Consider the following 17162-nt stretch of genomic DNA (forward strand, 5'->3'; position numbering starts at 1 on the left):
GATCGGGGAGGTTGCCTGTACGATGTGGAGTATCCCTTGGATGATCTGCTCGATATTCCCCTTGAGGAGCGAAAAGACGATGTGCGATGCTGCTGTGGAGTGCCAAGGAAAAGTGCTGTCTCTGTGTCCGTCTTTATGGCTTGAAGCGATTCGTCGAACGCCTTCCTGAACATATTTTCGCCATCGAAAGGCAAGTCCAGCACCTTCGCATTAATGTTCTGGTGAAAGTTTGTGGCCTTCAACAGTCCCTGCCGATGAAGGCAAACTCTGTTTCCCATTTGCTGGAAGCCCATGTTGGCGATGTCCACTGCCACCGTAATGGCATGATGCAACGCCATCTGCCCTTCCTGAAAGAGGGCAAGACCCTCCGTTTTCTTGTCGTCGGGGAGGAATTCCAGGATCGGACCCAGCTTGTACCAAAGCTCCTGGTCGTATCGGGACAAGATAGCCAGATCATTAGCCACCTTGATCGTGGAGCCTCTGGGTAGATGCCTCGCTTCCCCATGGCGTCCATTTTTTTCCCCTCGCTGTCTGGGGGGATTGGCTGTGTAGGGAACAATGGAGTGCTAGGCCCTGCCCTGAGCCATCCCCGTAACTTGGCTGGGTGGATGATTTCCTCTTTAAGAAGGAGCTCGATGGCAGGCCGACTACGGAGAGGGACAGCTAAGGAGATTGCGGTCTATCCTACCTGGGACCCGCATAAGCGGCGAACCTGGTGAAATTGGTCTTGCGGTTCTTGGCCTTATCTTTGACCCCCACGGATGGGGGGCCCTCAAAGGACTTTGACATTTTCCCGGAGGGAGACCGCTCTTCGGACCGACTGGTCCTAGGTGAGGCATGACCCTGCTCGGAGCATGGGTCAGAGGCCTTGCTCGACTTGAGCCACGCCACCAGCCTGCAATACCTGTCTTTCTTTGTCTTATTCGAGAAACTCAGGCATATCTTGCACCCATCCTCATTGTGGTCCGGGTGCAGGCAGTATAAACATTTTAGATGCTTGTCCTTAATGAAGACATTCCGTAGCCCACATTTGGTGCAGGGCCTGAAGAGGGTCCTTCTCTCCTTTTTCTCCTCCGTCATGGTCGGAGGGCGCAAAGTATGCCCAAGATGGCCTTGCAGAAATTTCAACGAATAATTGCCCTTGAGGGGCGTGCAACTTCACGACAACAAATTCCCTTTGCCAGCCGATGAAGATAGGAGCACACAGGCTCCAATGGAACAAAAATAGAACTTTTCCACAAGGAAAGTTGGAAAAAAGTACAAAATAGCTCAGAGAGCAACTCTAGGACTCCCAACACTGAAGCGTGCAGTAAAAATCTGAAAATGGCTGTCAGAGGCAGGGCTTGGGGAGAGGACTGTCGTTAGATGGGGGCAGTATGACCAAGAGGACAGTGATTGGTTTAGAGGAGAAATACAGTTTTAGAGTGAAAGTGAAACTGTTTTTTCTTTTACCACCCCTGCTTAAAACAGTGTAAAGAAACACTAATTGACCATGTCACGCTAGAGTAGGAATTTTAAAAAGCACAATTTTACACTACTTATGTTCTTAATCGTGTCATTTAATAAGTGTCAATAGTGACACTTGGATAGTAGACAGCTGGTAGAGATAATTGCAAAATACTTGTAAATACTCACACATGTTTTCACTGTGCACACAAACTCAGCGTGCTGACATATAGACACAGAACAGTAGCACAAGCAGGACTACATAGGTCTTTGCAAAACGAGTCATGGAACAGACATGAGATAACTAAATGTACATTAAACGCATACACAGCATTCCCTCACAATGGGGATACCTGAATGTACTTACCACATGATCCACGACACAAGAACCATGGTTGCCTCATTGAAGGAGTTAAAAAATCGGATCAGATCCTCCCCTTCTGACCCGAGCTTTTTCAAAGCTACACCCAAAATGAGTGCAAACAGGACCAATCCCAGAATGTTCATCCCTTCAATTTCTGTGCCATATGGAATCTTTAATGAAAAGAAAACACATTTCAGTGCATTCAATACGGCATATCAAACCGTTGTGGAAGTTTTGCGAAGCAACCAAACATAGGAACAGTAAAAAGGTTAGAACATTTCGATTAATAATCTTGACAAGGCCTCTGCTAATGTAAAAATACCTGCCTGCAGTGTCATGTGCTTCGACTAGAAGGGGCGATACAGAAAGTGCCCTCCCTGTGCATTAAAAATGTGTGCACAATTTAAGAAAAATGCACACCCGGTGTACAACGCATACTTGCACAGGGGTAACTTGTTCAGTGTGTAAGCAAATTACACTGGGCACTCGATGCGGGACATTTTCACATGGATTTCCTTTGAGCATCGCTATGGGTTGCAGCTGCGACCCCTGGTGATTCCTTTGTGACCTACGGCACTGGTTTGTGGCCCCATATCAAGGATTGCAGAGGCAGTGTGCAAACAAAAATAGAGTTCTCAAAGTCCTCTTTATATTCGTAAATCACCAAGTCAAGTTTAGCTGTCTCTAATGTGCCGTATTTAAAAAGATGCAGCTGGATATTCGTATTTTTCTATGTATTGCAGGTAGACTGTATGCCCTACACCCAGAGCTTCTTATTTGGAGCTAAATTAATTGTTTCATGTTTCTAAGCCTATATATTTGTGTGAAAAAACTCTGCTTTTTGAAGTTATTGTGGCCTCAATTTTCCCATATCCCGTTAAGATAATTGGTATTATGTCATAGTTTTATGTGAAGCGTTTAAAGTCTGATTCCTCCTGCTTGTAAGTACTGAAAAAAGTAGGTGTTCTTACTATGAAACGTAATAATAATTCTTTTGTCAACCTCCGAAAGATGATGGGCTGATTTAGCGCAGCTGAAATATGAACTTGAAAAGTGCAGACTGGCACATGTCAGAGATGAGCTTTTAACTCGCTGAGCTATCCATTTGAGGCACAGTAGGTTGTTTAATTGTGCAGTTAAAAAAATCATGTATAAGGATATCTAACTAACACCCTCTCCTGTTCCCTCCAATCCCTTTTAAAGTAAATATAACAATGCTATTATCAGGTTTACTAGGGGGACATGACATAATCCTTCTGCCTCTGAGAACTATAATCATAAGTGTTATACTCATCAGAAACATAACCCCCATAGCCAATGCATGACCAAATGCTGTGGTATCACATTTAAGGAGAAATAGCTGGTAAAATAGCTCCGAGGTTTAGTGCTCACTGCCAAGATCTGTGTGTTCTGCAAGGTCTGTAGCAAGGTCTTCTCAATCTATCATTCTTCTGAGGTCGAGAAATAATTAATTTCAGTTGCTGGGTAACATTAATGTTTATAAAAGAGGGTTTAATGTAAATACTTTGGGGAAAATGCTCAATAAGTTATGGATTATTATAAATGCCTAAGTGTTATCATCATTAAATCCAAGAATAGACTCAGAATGTCATAGGTTTAAATTAGTGTTGCTTTAAAAAGTGTTTCTTTGCTTCCTTGCAATATGTCTGAATCTTATGTCATACTGGCATGCCTGAAGCTGAGTGAGACGGAGTTATGAATGCATTGGAGTAAAAAATATATATATGATATCTATTGCACATTTTGTTAATGTTTGTGCAAACTTTGTTAATGTCACCTTTTTCTTTCCTGATGTTTTGGACTACATCTCCTATCAGCCATATACAGCATAGTCAATTACGAACCAAAGGCCAAGGCATCTGTTTAGTCACGGGCTGCGGACCACTTATGGTAAAGATGCCATGGGGCATTTCGTTGGCATAGGATGGCAGCATCTGGGCATAAGGTTGCATATTACACATTACATTACAGTGACATACAATTTGCATGAGGGATTCATTGTCATTTCCTGGGACATTTGAGGCTGCACATGACATGTGGTAGAGGGTAAACATACCATGCATGTAAGGAACTATGGGGTGTTAATGGATCATTTGAGATTGACCTTGGCATATGATGGAATCAATTACACAAGAGGCTGCAAATATGGTATACTATACCATGCATTAAAAAATATTGAATGGCTTTAGTGGTGCATGTGAGCCTGCACTTCACGTATGATGTAATGTTATTAATCTTTTGTATAGCGTCTTTTTCACATTAGTATGGCCTCAAAGCGCTGTAGAAGAATGTCCTCGATGGACTGTAGGCCAAGGTTTGAGAGAGTTGAACTGAAGTGATTAGAATGCATGTGTGCATTTTGGCCAACGAGAAGTTGGGTAGGGGTGGCCAGGCCCCTACTAGCTACCCATATCAAGCTTGCAAGTGTATGGGTGCTTTAAACTTGATAGGAGAGGATGCAAGAGTAGAAGATACATTATGTATCCAGCTAGACAAAATGTGTCTTGTCATGAAGCGCTGCATTCTAATGGCAGGGTTGTTGTGCAATGTGTCATAGGGTGTGATGTCTGATTACTAGTGAGCTGTCTTGCCATCGGCTATCTTCCATAAACATGGAGTGCGATACTTAGCAGTGGGCTTCAGCTGGCTTTGTTGGTTTCGTGGATGTGACATCGACTCTCTCCTGTGTTTTACTGGAGATTGTACTATTATTCTTACTGTTGCTTGGTGATATCATGGAGGTTCTTTGTTGCCCTCGCCTGCCGGAGGTGTTTCACTAGCTCAGGGGATAGTGTTTGTCGGGTTCAAGGGGAAAAGCCATGTCTTGTGGGCTCTCCAGAAAATCAAGAGGTCCTCTAAGTGCCGGATGTCTAGCAGCAATGAATTCCAGATAGTGGGAGGTTGGACAGCAAAAGAGGAGCCTCCTGTCCTAGTCGATTTGAAGATGGGGATCACAAGGAAGAGTGCAGTGTCTGAACGCAGGTTTATGTTGGGTTGGTAATGGGTGATTTTCTGTTGAAGGAATTTTGGTCCTGTCTTGTAGAGGGCACGGTGTGTGATGCACATGGCTTTGAAGGTGGCCAGTCATCTGGCTGGGAGCCAGTGAAGGTCACAAAGGGGGGGGTGATGTGCTCTCTGGGGCCGAGGGCAAGGAGAAGCCTGGCTGCTGAGTTCAGTATCCTTTGGAGCTTCCTGAATTGGTAAGCAGGTGTGCCTAAGTAGAGGGAGTTGGCATAATCCAGGCGGGAAAGGACAATGGACAAGATAACATTGACTGTGGGGGTAGGAGGTAAGGAAGGATGCGTCTGAGAATGTGCAGGTGTAGGTAGCAAGCTTTGGACACAGTGTTAATGTCGTGTGAGTGTCAGTTCAGCGTCCATGATGCAACCCAGGTTTTTTACTGCTGTGGCAGTAGCGGGTAGTGGCGGGGCCTAGAGAAAAAGGCCATGGGGTGGGTTAGAGGAAGAGATCTGTCAAACCATAGAGCATAATTTCTGTCTTTCTGGGATTGAGGATGAGGTGATTGGCCATTATCCACTGATCCATGTCTGTGAGGCAGGATGCAGGGTTAGAGATGGGGCTGGAGAAGAACTTGGGGATCTTAAAGATGGTTTGGGTATCGTCTGCGTAGTTGTAGCAGGTGAGGTTGTGTGAGCGGATACGTGCAGGCAGCAGACTCATGTAGATGTTAACAGAAAAGGTGACAGGCATGCGCTTTGTGGGACTCGTTGAAGGGGCGAGCGGTCAAGGTGAAGGAAGGGAGGTGGGAGATTTGGTATCTGTTGGCGAGGAATGAAGAGATCTGCCTTAGTGCTGTGCCCCTTAAGCCGAGGGAGTCGAGTCTCTCAATGAGGATGCTTGGTCGATGGTGCCGAAGGCTGCAGAGAGGTCGAGGAGTATGAGAGCGGCACAGCCCTCTGTGTCTGCTGTGCTTTTGAGGTCATCCCATATGGAGACTAGGGATGATTCAGTTCCAAGGAGGGGTTGGAAGCTGTTAGGAAAGATTTCATGATTGCAGGTAATTTTCCTTCCATGTGGCAACCCCTAAACTTTTTGCTGTTGTTTTCACCTTATTCCTGACTTTGCCAGAGAAGTGCAGCCTTCTGCCGCACTCCTCTGGGCTTTCGCTCCTTTTCTTACGGGGAAACTGACATGCCCTTAAGACAGTCAGTACCGGGGAACGCTGTTTCCCGTAGTTTCTTTTATCATGTTGCGGCTTTAGTGCAACATGACACAAGAGGGCACTGTAAGCTAAGTTACAGCTCTCTTGGGTCTCTAGCCTTCTACAGGCCCTAGATACTCTTTTAGGATGTTATTTGATCGGTGCAAGTCATTCAGGGACTGGAATGGTGGCAGCGATCGTTTTGTTTTATTTGAGCTCCTTTTGGCGTTCTGAGCACGTTTTTCGCACTGAACCCAAAATGGTGGCCTGGCTCCCAAAATGGCCAGACCACGAGGCTCCTTTGTCCTGTCCACTGACCGTCTTGCTCCCTTCACCTTCCCCAGGTCGGGCGACCCGGGGCCTTCCTTATTTGGGCATGTACTTTCCCGCGAAACGTGGTTGCTTTCGCGGGCTTCTACATGTCGTTTGTGTGCCTCTAGGGTGTGGGCTGGGATGTCTGGTCCCAATACACATCCTGGGTGCCAGAGAGTCTAGGGTAGTGTGAATGCCTGGGACCACCGTGGTCCGTGATTGGTCCACGTATGGTATGTGTGTTGATGAGCGGATCTCCCATTGGCTCCCCTCCGTTTTGGCGCGAAGGGAACCGTGGATAAGAGGGAGCTGGAAACACCACTACCATGTCGATCTCCTGAGTTCTCACGAACGAAGGAATACAGGAGCCAAGTATCCTGCAACCAAGAGGCTGGACCGAGGAATCGCTGGTGACCCGCTGAAGGAATCCTCCTTTGCACTGCTGTCGTCCTGTGAAGCCCTTTCCTCCTTGGATCGAACCAGAAGGCCTGTACTGGTGCTTCGACCTTTGGAATAGCAGCAACAGCTATTCCCGGCGACTTCATCAACTCCTGCCAAGTAAGCCTTCGGAAGTGTCTCTGGGCCATCCAGTTGACTGACCAGTTTACAAGGGAGTCCTGCTCTGTAACCGCCGCCAGGTTGTGTTGTATTTCGAGTCCTTGTCACTCTCCCACGCTTCGTACACTTGGCGTTCCCAAGTCTGAAGGGAGGAGTGTACATACACACTCGGATACACACGGCCGCTCCGTTGTCCTGCTGCGGCAACAAACTGTGCTGGTTTCGTCGATTGGGACGTCTTTTTGCTCTACACGACTACAAGGCGTTCCCTGCTCTTCTGAACCTGCCAGCTGCTGAAACTAACATGGAGAAGCCTGGGTCTGCTTGCTTCGGGGACCGGTGAGTAGTTTAGCTAGGATCTGGTCGCCCTCCTGCAGTATCCCATTGCTTTTCCCTGCTGTGTAAAAACAGCACCCTTTTGGCCGTACTCGCGCTCTGCTTCTGCCCGCTGTGGAGGCTGCGCTTGAGTTGCGGAACCTGTTCTCCTTCTGCTGTGCACTAACCCGAACTGCCTGACTTCCTCCGAAGAGCTTCCCCTTTTGCCCGTTGGCACCGGCGTGGCAGGTACTTTGAGCACAAGGCTCCACTCTTCGCAGGGCTCGGACTTCCATCTAGTTAGGTGCCTCTGAAGGCGAACTGAGTCTAAAGCGTTATCGCACTGCCTGTTTTCCTTCCCTTGCAGGTGGACTACACATTTCGTGCTTATAACGCTAGCGACTGTTGTATTTGTATATATATTGTGTTGATATGGTATGTGTTGGTTTAGTATTGTGATATTGTGATTTTCTCGCTACGGTCATTATTTTAAAGGCCTTAAAATAAATGTGTTTATATTTTTGATATAACAACTGTTTGGAGTAGTTTGTAAGCGCTCTTGCTTTGTGTGCTCATTGCGGGCTTTCAGTCACCCTCACCCCTCTTGAGACCTAGTCTTGACCGCCGCGATCGCTACCTTGATTGGTCTGGCTCATCCAGAGGTTACCCTGTTCCAAGTAATTAGGTTGGCCTTCTGAACTTCTGTGCCACCAGGACAGAGTTCAGAAATCCGTCTTAACAAATTGGTGTACAGCGGTGGGATACGACTGAAGGTATCCAGTGTTGCGCTCGAACTAAGGCATTTCAGGTTATTCCAACCAGTACACGTAGTGAATTGTTGTAGTATAACTTTAAAAAGGCCATAGTCCTATAAAACAGTATGGAAACAAATACCTTGTTAACTTTAAATGCTTCCAAATCAGAAACGCTGAAAAAGATGTGTGCGGAGAGAGGTGTTTCCTCTCAAGGCACGAAATTGGAAATGATCCAAAGAATCGTGGCGTGGCAAGAAGCGCAGCTTGACGCTATAACTTCTGAGGACAGTGCGGAAGGTGGTGGGGCTGCTCTCACTGGTAGAACCGACGGTTCTGCCGCTGCACTGATCCATCGCGACCACGAGGACAGGGAGGACGAGATGTCTAATGTTTCCTCTTCCAGTGTTGATGGGGATGCTATGCTTGAATTCAAGAAGCAAGAGCTGCGGTTTAGGCAGCAGGAGCTTGAATTCAGCATAGCAAAACTAAAAATCGAACAGGCAGAAAAACAGAAAGACAGGGATCACCAGTTGGAACTGGCCAAGCTTCAGGTTGCAAATGGGTCCAAGGGTCCTGGACGTGGGTCTGGGGCTTCCTCTCATCCACGGTTTCCGAAAGATCTGCTCAGTGTGTATGAAGAAAGGAATGACATTATGGACTGGCTGAATGCGTTTGAGTATGCATGCGAAGTTCAAGAAGTTGACAATGCTGATAATATTGCGTGGTTACTCAGTAGACTGCCCCATTCTGGCTGTAGTGCCATTATGGAAATGTCGAAGGCTGAGCGAGCTGATTTCGCAATGTTAAAGCAAACTCTCATTTTAAAGTTTGGGAAGACTCCGGCCCAATATTTAAAGCGTTTTCGAGAGTATAAGAAAAAGGAAGGTGGTACTTGGGTATCTTATGTCGCTGAATCTTTGAAAAACTTAACTGGCTGGGTCGAAGGTTATAAGGTTTCTACCTTCGAAGGCATGATAAATCTTGTCATGCTGGAACATATTTTTGCTTCTTCTTCCCCGGAGCTTAAGCAGCATCTGGCCGATTCGAAGGAGATAGATCCTAAGAAGCTGGCCATTGCAGCAGACTTATGGGTGTCACATCGAGTGTCCCATAAGGACAAAACTCATCCTGGTAAGCAGGAGGAAGGGAAAAAGTCCAAAGATATGGAGGGTGGGGAATCTGCTAAATCTTCTTCCCATAAGGGCCACAAAAAGAAAAACAAGGGTAAGACACAAGAGAACTCACAGGGTAGCGGAGGTCCGCCTCCGAAACAGAACTCTGGTTACAATAAGCCTCCCTACGTAAACATACCCACTGGGGCTTGTTTTTCTTGTGGAGCAACTGACCATGTGAAGGGGGATCCCCGGTGTAAGGTTAGACCTTTGGGGGTCCACTCCGCTAATCTGGCCTTCTCCTCCTACGAGGAAGAAGAGATTACAGGAGCATCCTTCTCCTCAGACTCATTTCCCAGCGGAATAGAGGCTGAGGTAGTTTTAGTGTCCCTGGGTTCCTGGGAGCCTAAAGTCGCAGAGGCTTATGCTAGGATTCCGGATAATACCAAGCACTACTTTAAAGACAGTGTGCTGATCAATGGAGTGGATACTCCAGCTCTTAGGGATAGTGGGTGCAGTCGCACTGTAGTGGATTCTACCTTGGTAGACTCAGAGGAAGTTGCCAGAGCTACTCTGATGCCCACTAAGTTGGCTGACGGCCCCCTCCGTATGTTTCCAGTAATACCTGTAAATCTTACTTTAAATGGTACAGCAGTCAGGATTCCAGTGAGCATTCAGAGAAACGTCCCGGGAAAGGTCTTGTTGGGTAATGATCTCAGAGCTTTAGGGCTCGTAGGAGACACTGCCGAAAGACCCTACACACGGTCTCAAGCACGGGCAGCATTGGCCAAGTCCAATACGCCGCCCCAGCCAAAGGGGAAACCCAAGGCGAAAGGAGTCTACAAGTCAAGACGAGGGAAAGAGAATATTCCCCCGAGCTCGCCTACCACTGCGGTGGAGGAAGTTGGTCAATCTCCCGGGCCTGACGAGGAGGTGGCGATGCCTGAAGTATTCGACCCCAACGATCATCCTGAACTAAAAGACTTGTTAGTTGAAGGAGGTCCTGATAGGGACGAATTCAGTAAAGGCCAACGTGAGTGCCCATCTCTGGAAGGCCTAAGGAGACAGGCCTGCTCCCAGCTTGAGGGTGAACCTCCTGGGAAGCATAGGATTTATTGGGAAGGTGGACTCCTGTATAGTGAGCCCACAGAGTCTACAGAAGAAGACCATAGGAGGTTGGTGGTTCCCCTTGCTGTTAGGCCCTTCCTCCTGCAGTTGGCGCATGAAGTTCCCCTTGCTGGTCACCTTGGTATGAAGAGGACCAAGCAAAGGTTATCCATGCACTTCTACTGGCCCAAGATGGGGGTGCAAGTAGAAAGTCACTGCAGGAGTTGTGCCTCCTGCCAGTTGTCTGGTAAGGTTGGCGCGACAATCCAAGCTCTGTTGGTACCGCTCCCAGTTGTGGGGGTACCATTTGAAAGGGTAGGGATCGACATCGTTGGTCCCCTTGACCCGCAAACATCCTCAGGCAATAGGTTTATCCTGGTGCTGGTCGACCATGCAACCCGGTATCCTGAGGCCGTCCCATTTACAACTGTAACTGCCAAGCCAGTTGCAGAAGCTTTACTCGGCATGTTTACTAGGGTTGGCTTCCCTAAAGAAGTTGTGCCGGATGATGGCAGCAACTTTATGTCGAAGTATAGGCAGGCTATGTGGATAGAATATAGGGTCACCTACAGGTTCTCTTCTGCATACCACCCCCAGACCAATGGTCTGGGGGGGCGTTTTAACAGGATGTTAAAGAGCATGATTGGGGCTCTGGAGGAGCCTCAGAGAAGAAAATGGGATCTTCTTGTTTCATGCTTACTGTTTGCCTACCGAGAGGTACCACAGGAGGGTGTTGGCTTCAGCCCCTTCGAACTTCTGTTCGGTCATCCCGTATGGGGACCCTTAGCCATTGTCAAAGAGGGATGGGAGATGCCCACTCCCCCTGGTACTACCAATGTAGTTGATTATGTGCTAGGGCTCAGAAAACGGATGGTACTTCTGATGGGCTTGGCTAGTGATAAATTGAAGGCAGGACAAGCGCTGGTGAAACATTGGTACGACCAGAAAGCTTCCCTCATCAACTTTACACTTGGTCAGCAAGTCCTGATCATGAATCCCTTAAGGCCTCGAGCTTTACAGGACAAATGGTCAGGCCCTTACCCAGTGGTGGAGCCCCTGGGTGAGGTTAACTATTCCGTGGACCTTGGAAGGCCTGGACAGGCTCTAAAAGTGTTTCACGTGAATAGGCTGAAGGCTTTCGGCCCAAGCGTCGAAATCGCAGCACTGCTACTGGCTTCAGATGTTGAGGAAGAGGAATCTGAACCTCTCCCCGACCTGTTCCCAAGCAGTCCTTCAGATAGCTCTTTTGAGGGTGTCCGAGTGGCCCCTCACCAAAATGGACAAGGCTCAGTGGTTTAGCTTGGACATGAAGTAGGTGGAGGGAGGAGACAGCCTCTACTCAGTCAGGTACAAGCAGTACAAGACTGGCCTACCCCCACTACGCAAACCCAAGTGAGAGCCTTCTTAGGACTCACAGGGTATTACCGCAATTTTGTGGCAGACTATGGCACCATAGCTTCTCCTCTGACTGCCCTCACAACTCCGAAGAAACCCAAGAAGGTAATTTTGACCGACGAGTGTGAGAAGGCCTTCAATGGCTTAAAAGACTCCTTGTGCCAGGCCCCTGTCCTTAGGGCCCCGGATTATCAAAGACCTTTTATCGTGCAGAGGGATGCCTCTGACACTGGGATAGGAGCTGTACTATCACAAGTAGATGAGAAGGGTAAGGAACACCCTATCGGTTTTATTAGTGCCAGCTTAAGGACAGAGAGCTCAGATGGTCCACGGTAGAGAAAGAATGTTTCTCTGTTGTGTGGGCCCTAAGGAAGCTGAGGCCCTACCTCTATGGGACCCACTTCACTGTGCAGACTGACCATAAGCCGTTAAAGTGGCTAATGAACATGAAGGGGGAGAATCCAAAGTTGCTTAGGTGGTCCATAAGTCTACAAGGCTTCGACTTCACTATTGAGCATAGGCCAGGTGTCCAACATAGCAATGCTGATGGGTTGTCCAGAATGTTTTACCGACCTGAACAAGAGACTCATCCAGGGGTGGATTAGTTCCCCCTGTCCATAGTCTGGGAGGGGCGAGTGTTAGGAAAGATTTCATGATTGCAGGTAATTTTCCTTCCATGTGGCAACCCCTAAACTTTTTGCTGTTGTTTTCACCTTATTCCTGACTTTGCCAGAGAAGTGCAGCCTTCTGCCGCACTCCTCTGGACTTTCGCTCCTTTTCTTACGGGGAAACTGACATGCCCTTAAGACAGTCAGTACCGGGGAACGCTGTTTCCCGTAGTTTCTTTTATCATGTTGCGGCTTTAGTGCAACATGACACAAGAGGGCACTGTAAGCTAAGTTACAGCTCTCTTGGGTCTCTAGCCTTCTACAGGCCCTAGATACTCTTTTAGGATGGTATTTGATCGGTGCAAGTCATTCAGGGACTGGAATGGTGGCAGCGATCGTTTTGTTTTATTTGAGCTCCTTTTGGCGTTCTGAGCACGTTTTTCGCACTGAACCCAAAATGGTGGCCTGGCTCCCAAAATGGCCAGACCACGAGGCTCCTTTGTCCTGTCCACTGACCGTCTTGCTCCCTTCACCTTCCCCAGGTCGGGCGACCCGGGGCCTTCCTTATTTGGGCATGTACTTTCCCGCGAAACGTGGTTGCTTTCGCGGGCTTCTACATGTCGTTTGTGTGCCTCCAGGGTGTGGGCTGGGATGTCTGGTCCCAATACACATCCTGGGTGCCAGAGAGTCTAGGGTAGTGTGAATGCCTGGGACCACCGTGGTCCGTGATTGGTCCACGTATGGTATGTGTGTTGATGAGCGGATCTCCCATTGGCTCCCCTCCGTTTTGGCGCGAAGGGAACCGTGGATAAGAGGGAGCTGGAAACACCACTACCATGTCGATCTCCTGAGTTCTCACGAACGAGGGAATACAGGAGCCAAGTATCCTGCAACCAAGAGGCTGGACCGAGGAATCGCTGGTGACCCGCTGAAGGAATCCTCCTTTGCACTGCTGTCGTCCTGTGAAGCCCTTTCCTCCTTGGATCGAACCAGAAGGCCTGTACTGGTGCTTCGACCTTTGGAATAGCAGGAACAGCTATTCCCGGCGACTTCATCAACTCCTGCCAAGTAAGCCTTCGGAAGTGTCTCTGGGCCATCCAGTTGACTGACCAGCTTACAAGGGAGTCCTGCTCTGTAACCGCCGCCAGGTTGTGTTGTATTTCGAGTCCTTGTCACTCTCCCACGCTTCGTACACTTGGCGTTCCCAAGTCTGAAGGGAGCAGTGTACATACACACTCGGATACACACGGCCGCTCCGTTGTCCTGCTGCGGCAACAAACTGTGCTGGTTTCGTCGATTGGGACGTCTTTTTGCTCTACACGACTACGAGGCGTTCCCTGCTCTTCTGAACCTGCCAGCTGCTGAAACTAACGTGGAGAAGCCTGGGTCTGCTTGCTTCGGGGACCGGTGAGTAGTTTAGCTAGGATCTGGACGCCCTCCTGCAGTATCCCATTGCTTTTCCCTGCTGTGCAAAAACAGCACCCTTTTGGCCGTACTCGCGCTCTGCTTCTGCCCGCTGTGGAGGATGCGCTTGAGTTGCGGAACCTGTTCTCCTTCTGCTGTGCACTAACCCGAACTGCCTGACTTCCTCCGAAGAGCTTCCCCTTTTGCCCGTTGGCACCGGCCTGGCAGGTACTTTGAGCACAAGGCTCCACTCTTCGCAGGGCTCGGACTTCCATCTAGTTAGGTGCCTCTGAAGGCGAACTGAGTCTAAAGCGTTATCGCACTGCCTGTTTTCCTTCCCTTGCAGGTGGACTACACATTTCGTGCTTATAACGCTAGCGACTGTTGTATTTGTATATATATTGTGTTGATATGGTATGTGTTGGTTTAGTATTGTGATATTGTGATTTTCTCGCTACGGTCATTATTTTAAAGGCCTTAAAATAAATGTGTTTATATTTTTGATATAACAACTGTTTGGAGTAGTTTGTAAGCGCTCTTGCTTTGTGTGCTCATTGCGGACTTTCAGTCACCCTCACCCCTCTTGAGACCTAGTCTTGACCGCCGCGATCGCTACCTTGATTGGTCTGGCTCGTCCAGAGGTTACCCTGTTCCAAGTAATTAGGTTGGCCTTCTGAACTTCTGCGCCACCAGGACAGAGTTCAGAAATCCGTCTTAACAGAAGCCGGTCTGTGTGGCATCTAGACGGTGATTGGATTCAGTGAAAGAGGAGAGCTGGGAGTAGGCCATTCGGTAAGTGAGTTTGGCTAGGAAACAGGTGTTAGAAATGGGTCTGTAGTTGGATGGAAGGAGTGTGTCAGTGAGGGTTTATTGAGGATGGTTCGATGTATGATGTTTTTGATTCTGCTGCAGAGAAGGCGCCTGAGGTGATGGGCGAGTTTAGGATGGTTCTTGCGATGTCACCTGTAGAGGTCGAGGTAAACATTTCTTTGAGGAGGGCAGGAGGGCATGGGTCTCTCAGGGATCTAGACGTGTGGCTGCTGGCTAGCAGCTTTAGGATTTTGGGTCTAGGGATGGGCACGAAATGGGATGAGATTGGGAGGGAAGGGTGAGGATTGGGGGGTTGGGGGGTTCAAGAGGGGGTGGCAGTGGGAGTGCTGTTTCTTTCGTGGTGATGGTGCGGGTCCTTTCGGGTGCCATGTTATTATTTGTATTTATTATTATTTATTTAATGGCTTATGGTTTAGAGCAAACCTTTGCAAAACCATACACTCGTTATTACAACAGTTGAAAACACACACTTAAATATGTACAAATCCAAAAACAATGCTTTTGTTTGCTTAATTTAAAATCAATTCTAAAAGGTTTCTCAAGAGTTGTACTTTTTTCCAGTCAGCATGGGCATGAAGGGAGATCAAGCCCACGTTGTGCCTTAAATCATTGCAGTAAAATAAAAATACTTTTCCAAAGGAGAAATTCAACTCTTTCCCATAAATTGGGCAACAAACCCATTTCCACTACATAAAGGAGACGAGGAACCAATTGGTGGTAATAATTGACCATGGGAACAGCAGAAAAACTGCCACATTTTCTATCAAAATCCATGAATTCAGAAGCATTGAGCCTAATTTTTCTTTTCATGTTGTCTAACTCTACCCGATTTGTTCTCCTGGCAAAAATGACGGCTCCCAAATATTTAAAATCTTTGACCACTTCCAAGCCTGTCTGATCTAAAAACCAATAGAATTTCTACTTCCTTAATTTAATATAATATAACATTAACATTTTTGATTTATTTACATTTAAAAGGAGATCCAAAGATAAACAAAATAGGCTTTAGTCGCTGCCAAGGCTCTTTGAAGGCCAATGGGAGTCAAGTCAAGCAAAACATCATCTGCGTAAAACAGGTGATTAATTTGTAAATTACCCAGTGGTGCCCTGTTATAGAATTGATCCGAGAGGGCATCACAGAGGGATTGGGAGGAGTGTGAGGGGGTGGTAATTGCAAGGATGGGACATTAATTCTGTGAGGATTGTGTGGAGTTCTTTACAGCTGTTAATGGCGTTTGTGATTCTGTACCTATGAAATGACTTTTTTGCCTTCTGGATTTCAGCTTTCTAGAGATGGGTCTGATGGTTGTGGGCTGTTCTGTTATGGGGAGATGGGTCAGCCTGCTATCTGCGTTCAAGGGCATGATTGTGAGTTTTGAAGGACTTGAGAGGAGTGAACCATCATGGCGAGGGACCAGGTCTATTGGAGGTTGGTCTTGCGGAGGTGAGACGTGCAAGGGCGTTAGAGAGCTTGTATCAAAGTGGCTGATGGATGGTATTCCTCCTTCGACTGGTAGGTCTGGGAAGGAGGTGAGCAGGGCGTCAGCCAGGTCTGGGGTTACTATGACCTTACTCCATAGCGGAATGTGGGTGGAAAGTACAGTGTTGGCCACGCGTCTAGGGGGCGATGGGTGACCAGAGTGAGAATGGAATGGGTGTGTGGTCTGCCCATTTGAGTGGGCGTGGGGGAGCATGGAGATGAGGTCAGTGGAGGTGGTGACAGCAGCAGTGAGGTGCTTCATGAAAACACTCACTATTGTTGTCACCGAAGAGAGTCAATAAGATACAAGCAATTAGAGGGGTGAATGGATAACAATTTTTGAAAACATGTTTTTAAAATGTTAAGTAAATATTTTTTCAATTTACTTGACTACTTATAGTCAGATGAAAAATGAAAATAATTAACTCTTTAATAAGTGATTTTCTTCCCAACTTTCAAAATTAGCGAACATGACACAGCCACTTTAAAATTTCATCTGGGGCCCAGTTCTCGAATTCAGAGATTCAGTTGTGTTGCTCAATTGTAGAGATCCAAGCTACCTTGAAAAGGACAGAGGACAACTATTTATTTTTTGATCCAGTTCACCTATCTGCTGCGACAGACAGGACTTCAGCAAGGGTCAAGGTTATGTGCAGTCAGATCAAAATGTAGTTTGGGGCAACTATTCATACAAATACAGCTGAAGAGAGATTGTCGAATTAAAAAAGCTGAATTGTCGAATTAAACATTAAAAAAAAACAATTAAGTATGCAAAAAGGATGAACAAACCAAAAAGCAGCTGTATTCTGTAGAGTGGATATTTTACAGCAATTGTCAAACACATGCAGTTGAAATGCACAATAAAAAGCATCAACAACTTGCTGGCAATTCAGAGGAGGATTAGAGAGGCAGAGTTTCCTAGTTCTTTCCTGTTCAGTTGAAGACCGACTGCTTCCCATCCAGATGTTCCCACCAAAGGCTTGCTGATGGCCAAAAAGCCTCCACAACCTTATTCCCACTAGAATACCAGCCAGAGCATGTCTATCTGGGAAAACTACACTGCCCTTGCTCGGCAGGGCTTGCATTGCCAAAGCAGAGGAACCACAACAGAGCAAAAGCACACTATCCTTCCAAGACAGTGATCGTTTATGGCCAACCAGCACCAAAAACCATTTGGCCTCCATGACACCAAAAAACATTGTTTTGCCAATAACCTGCTACACCAAAAGCCATTTTATCTTCCCAAGACCCCTAAAAACCATTTTCATTTTCAATTTGCCTCTGCACTCTAA

The 17162-nt window shown here is 47.3% G+C and overlaps 1 protein-coding gene across 1 annotated transcript in view; it reads right to left on the minus strand.

Moving 5' to 3' along the window:
- The window catches only part of SLC1A4 (solute carrier family 1 member 4), a 267158-nt gene that overhangs the window by 102002 nt on the left and 147994 nt on the right, over positions 1-17162 (minus strand). Inside the window, exon 4 of the mRNA XM_069608167.1 lies at positions 1814-1980. Coding sequence (XP_069464268.1) covers positions 1814-1980 — 167 coding nt within the window. The remainder of the gene's footprint in view (positions 1-1813; positions 1981-17162) is intronic.

The sequence above is a fragment of the Ambystoma mexicanum genome, chromosome 4q, assembly GCF_040938575.1.
Source record: "Ambystoma mexicanum isolate Mex_15411 chromosome 4q, UKY_AmexF1_1, whole genome shotgun sequence".
In the NCBI taxonomy this organism is placed as follows: domain Eukaryota; kingdom Metazoa; phylum Chordata; class Amphibia; order Caudata; family Ambystomatidae; genus Ambystoma; species Ambystoma mexicanum.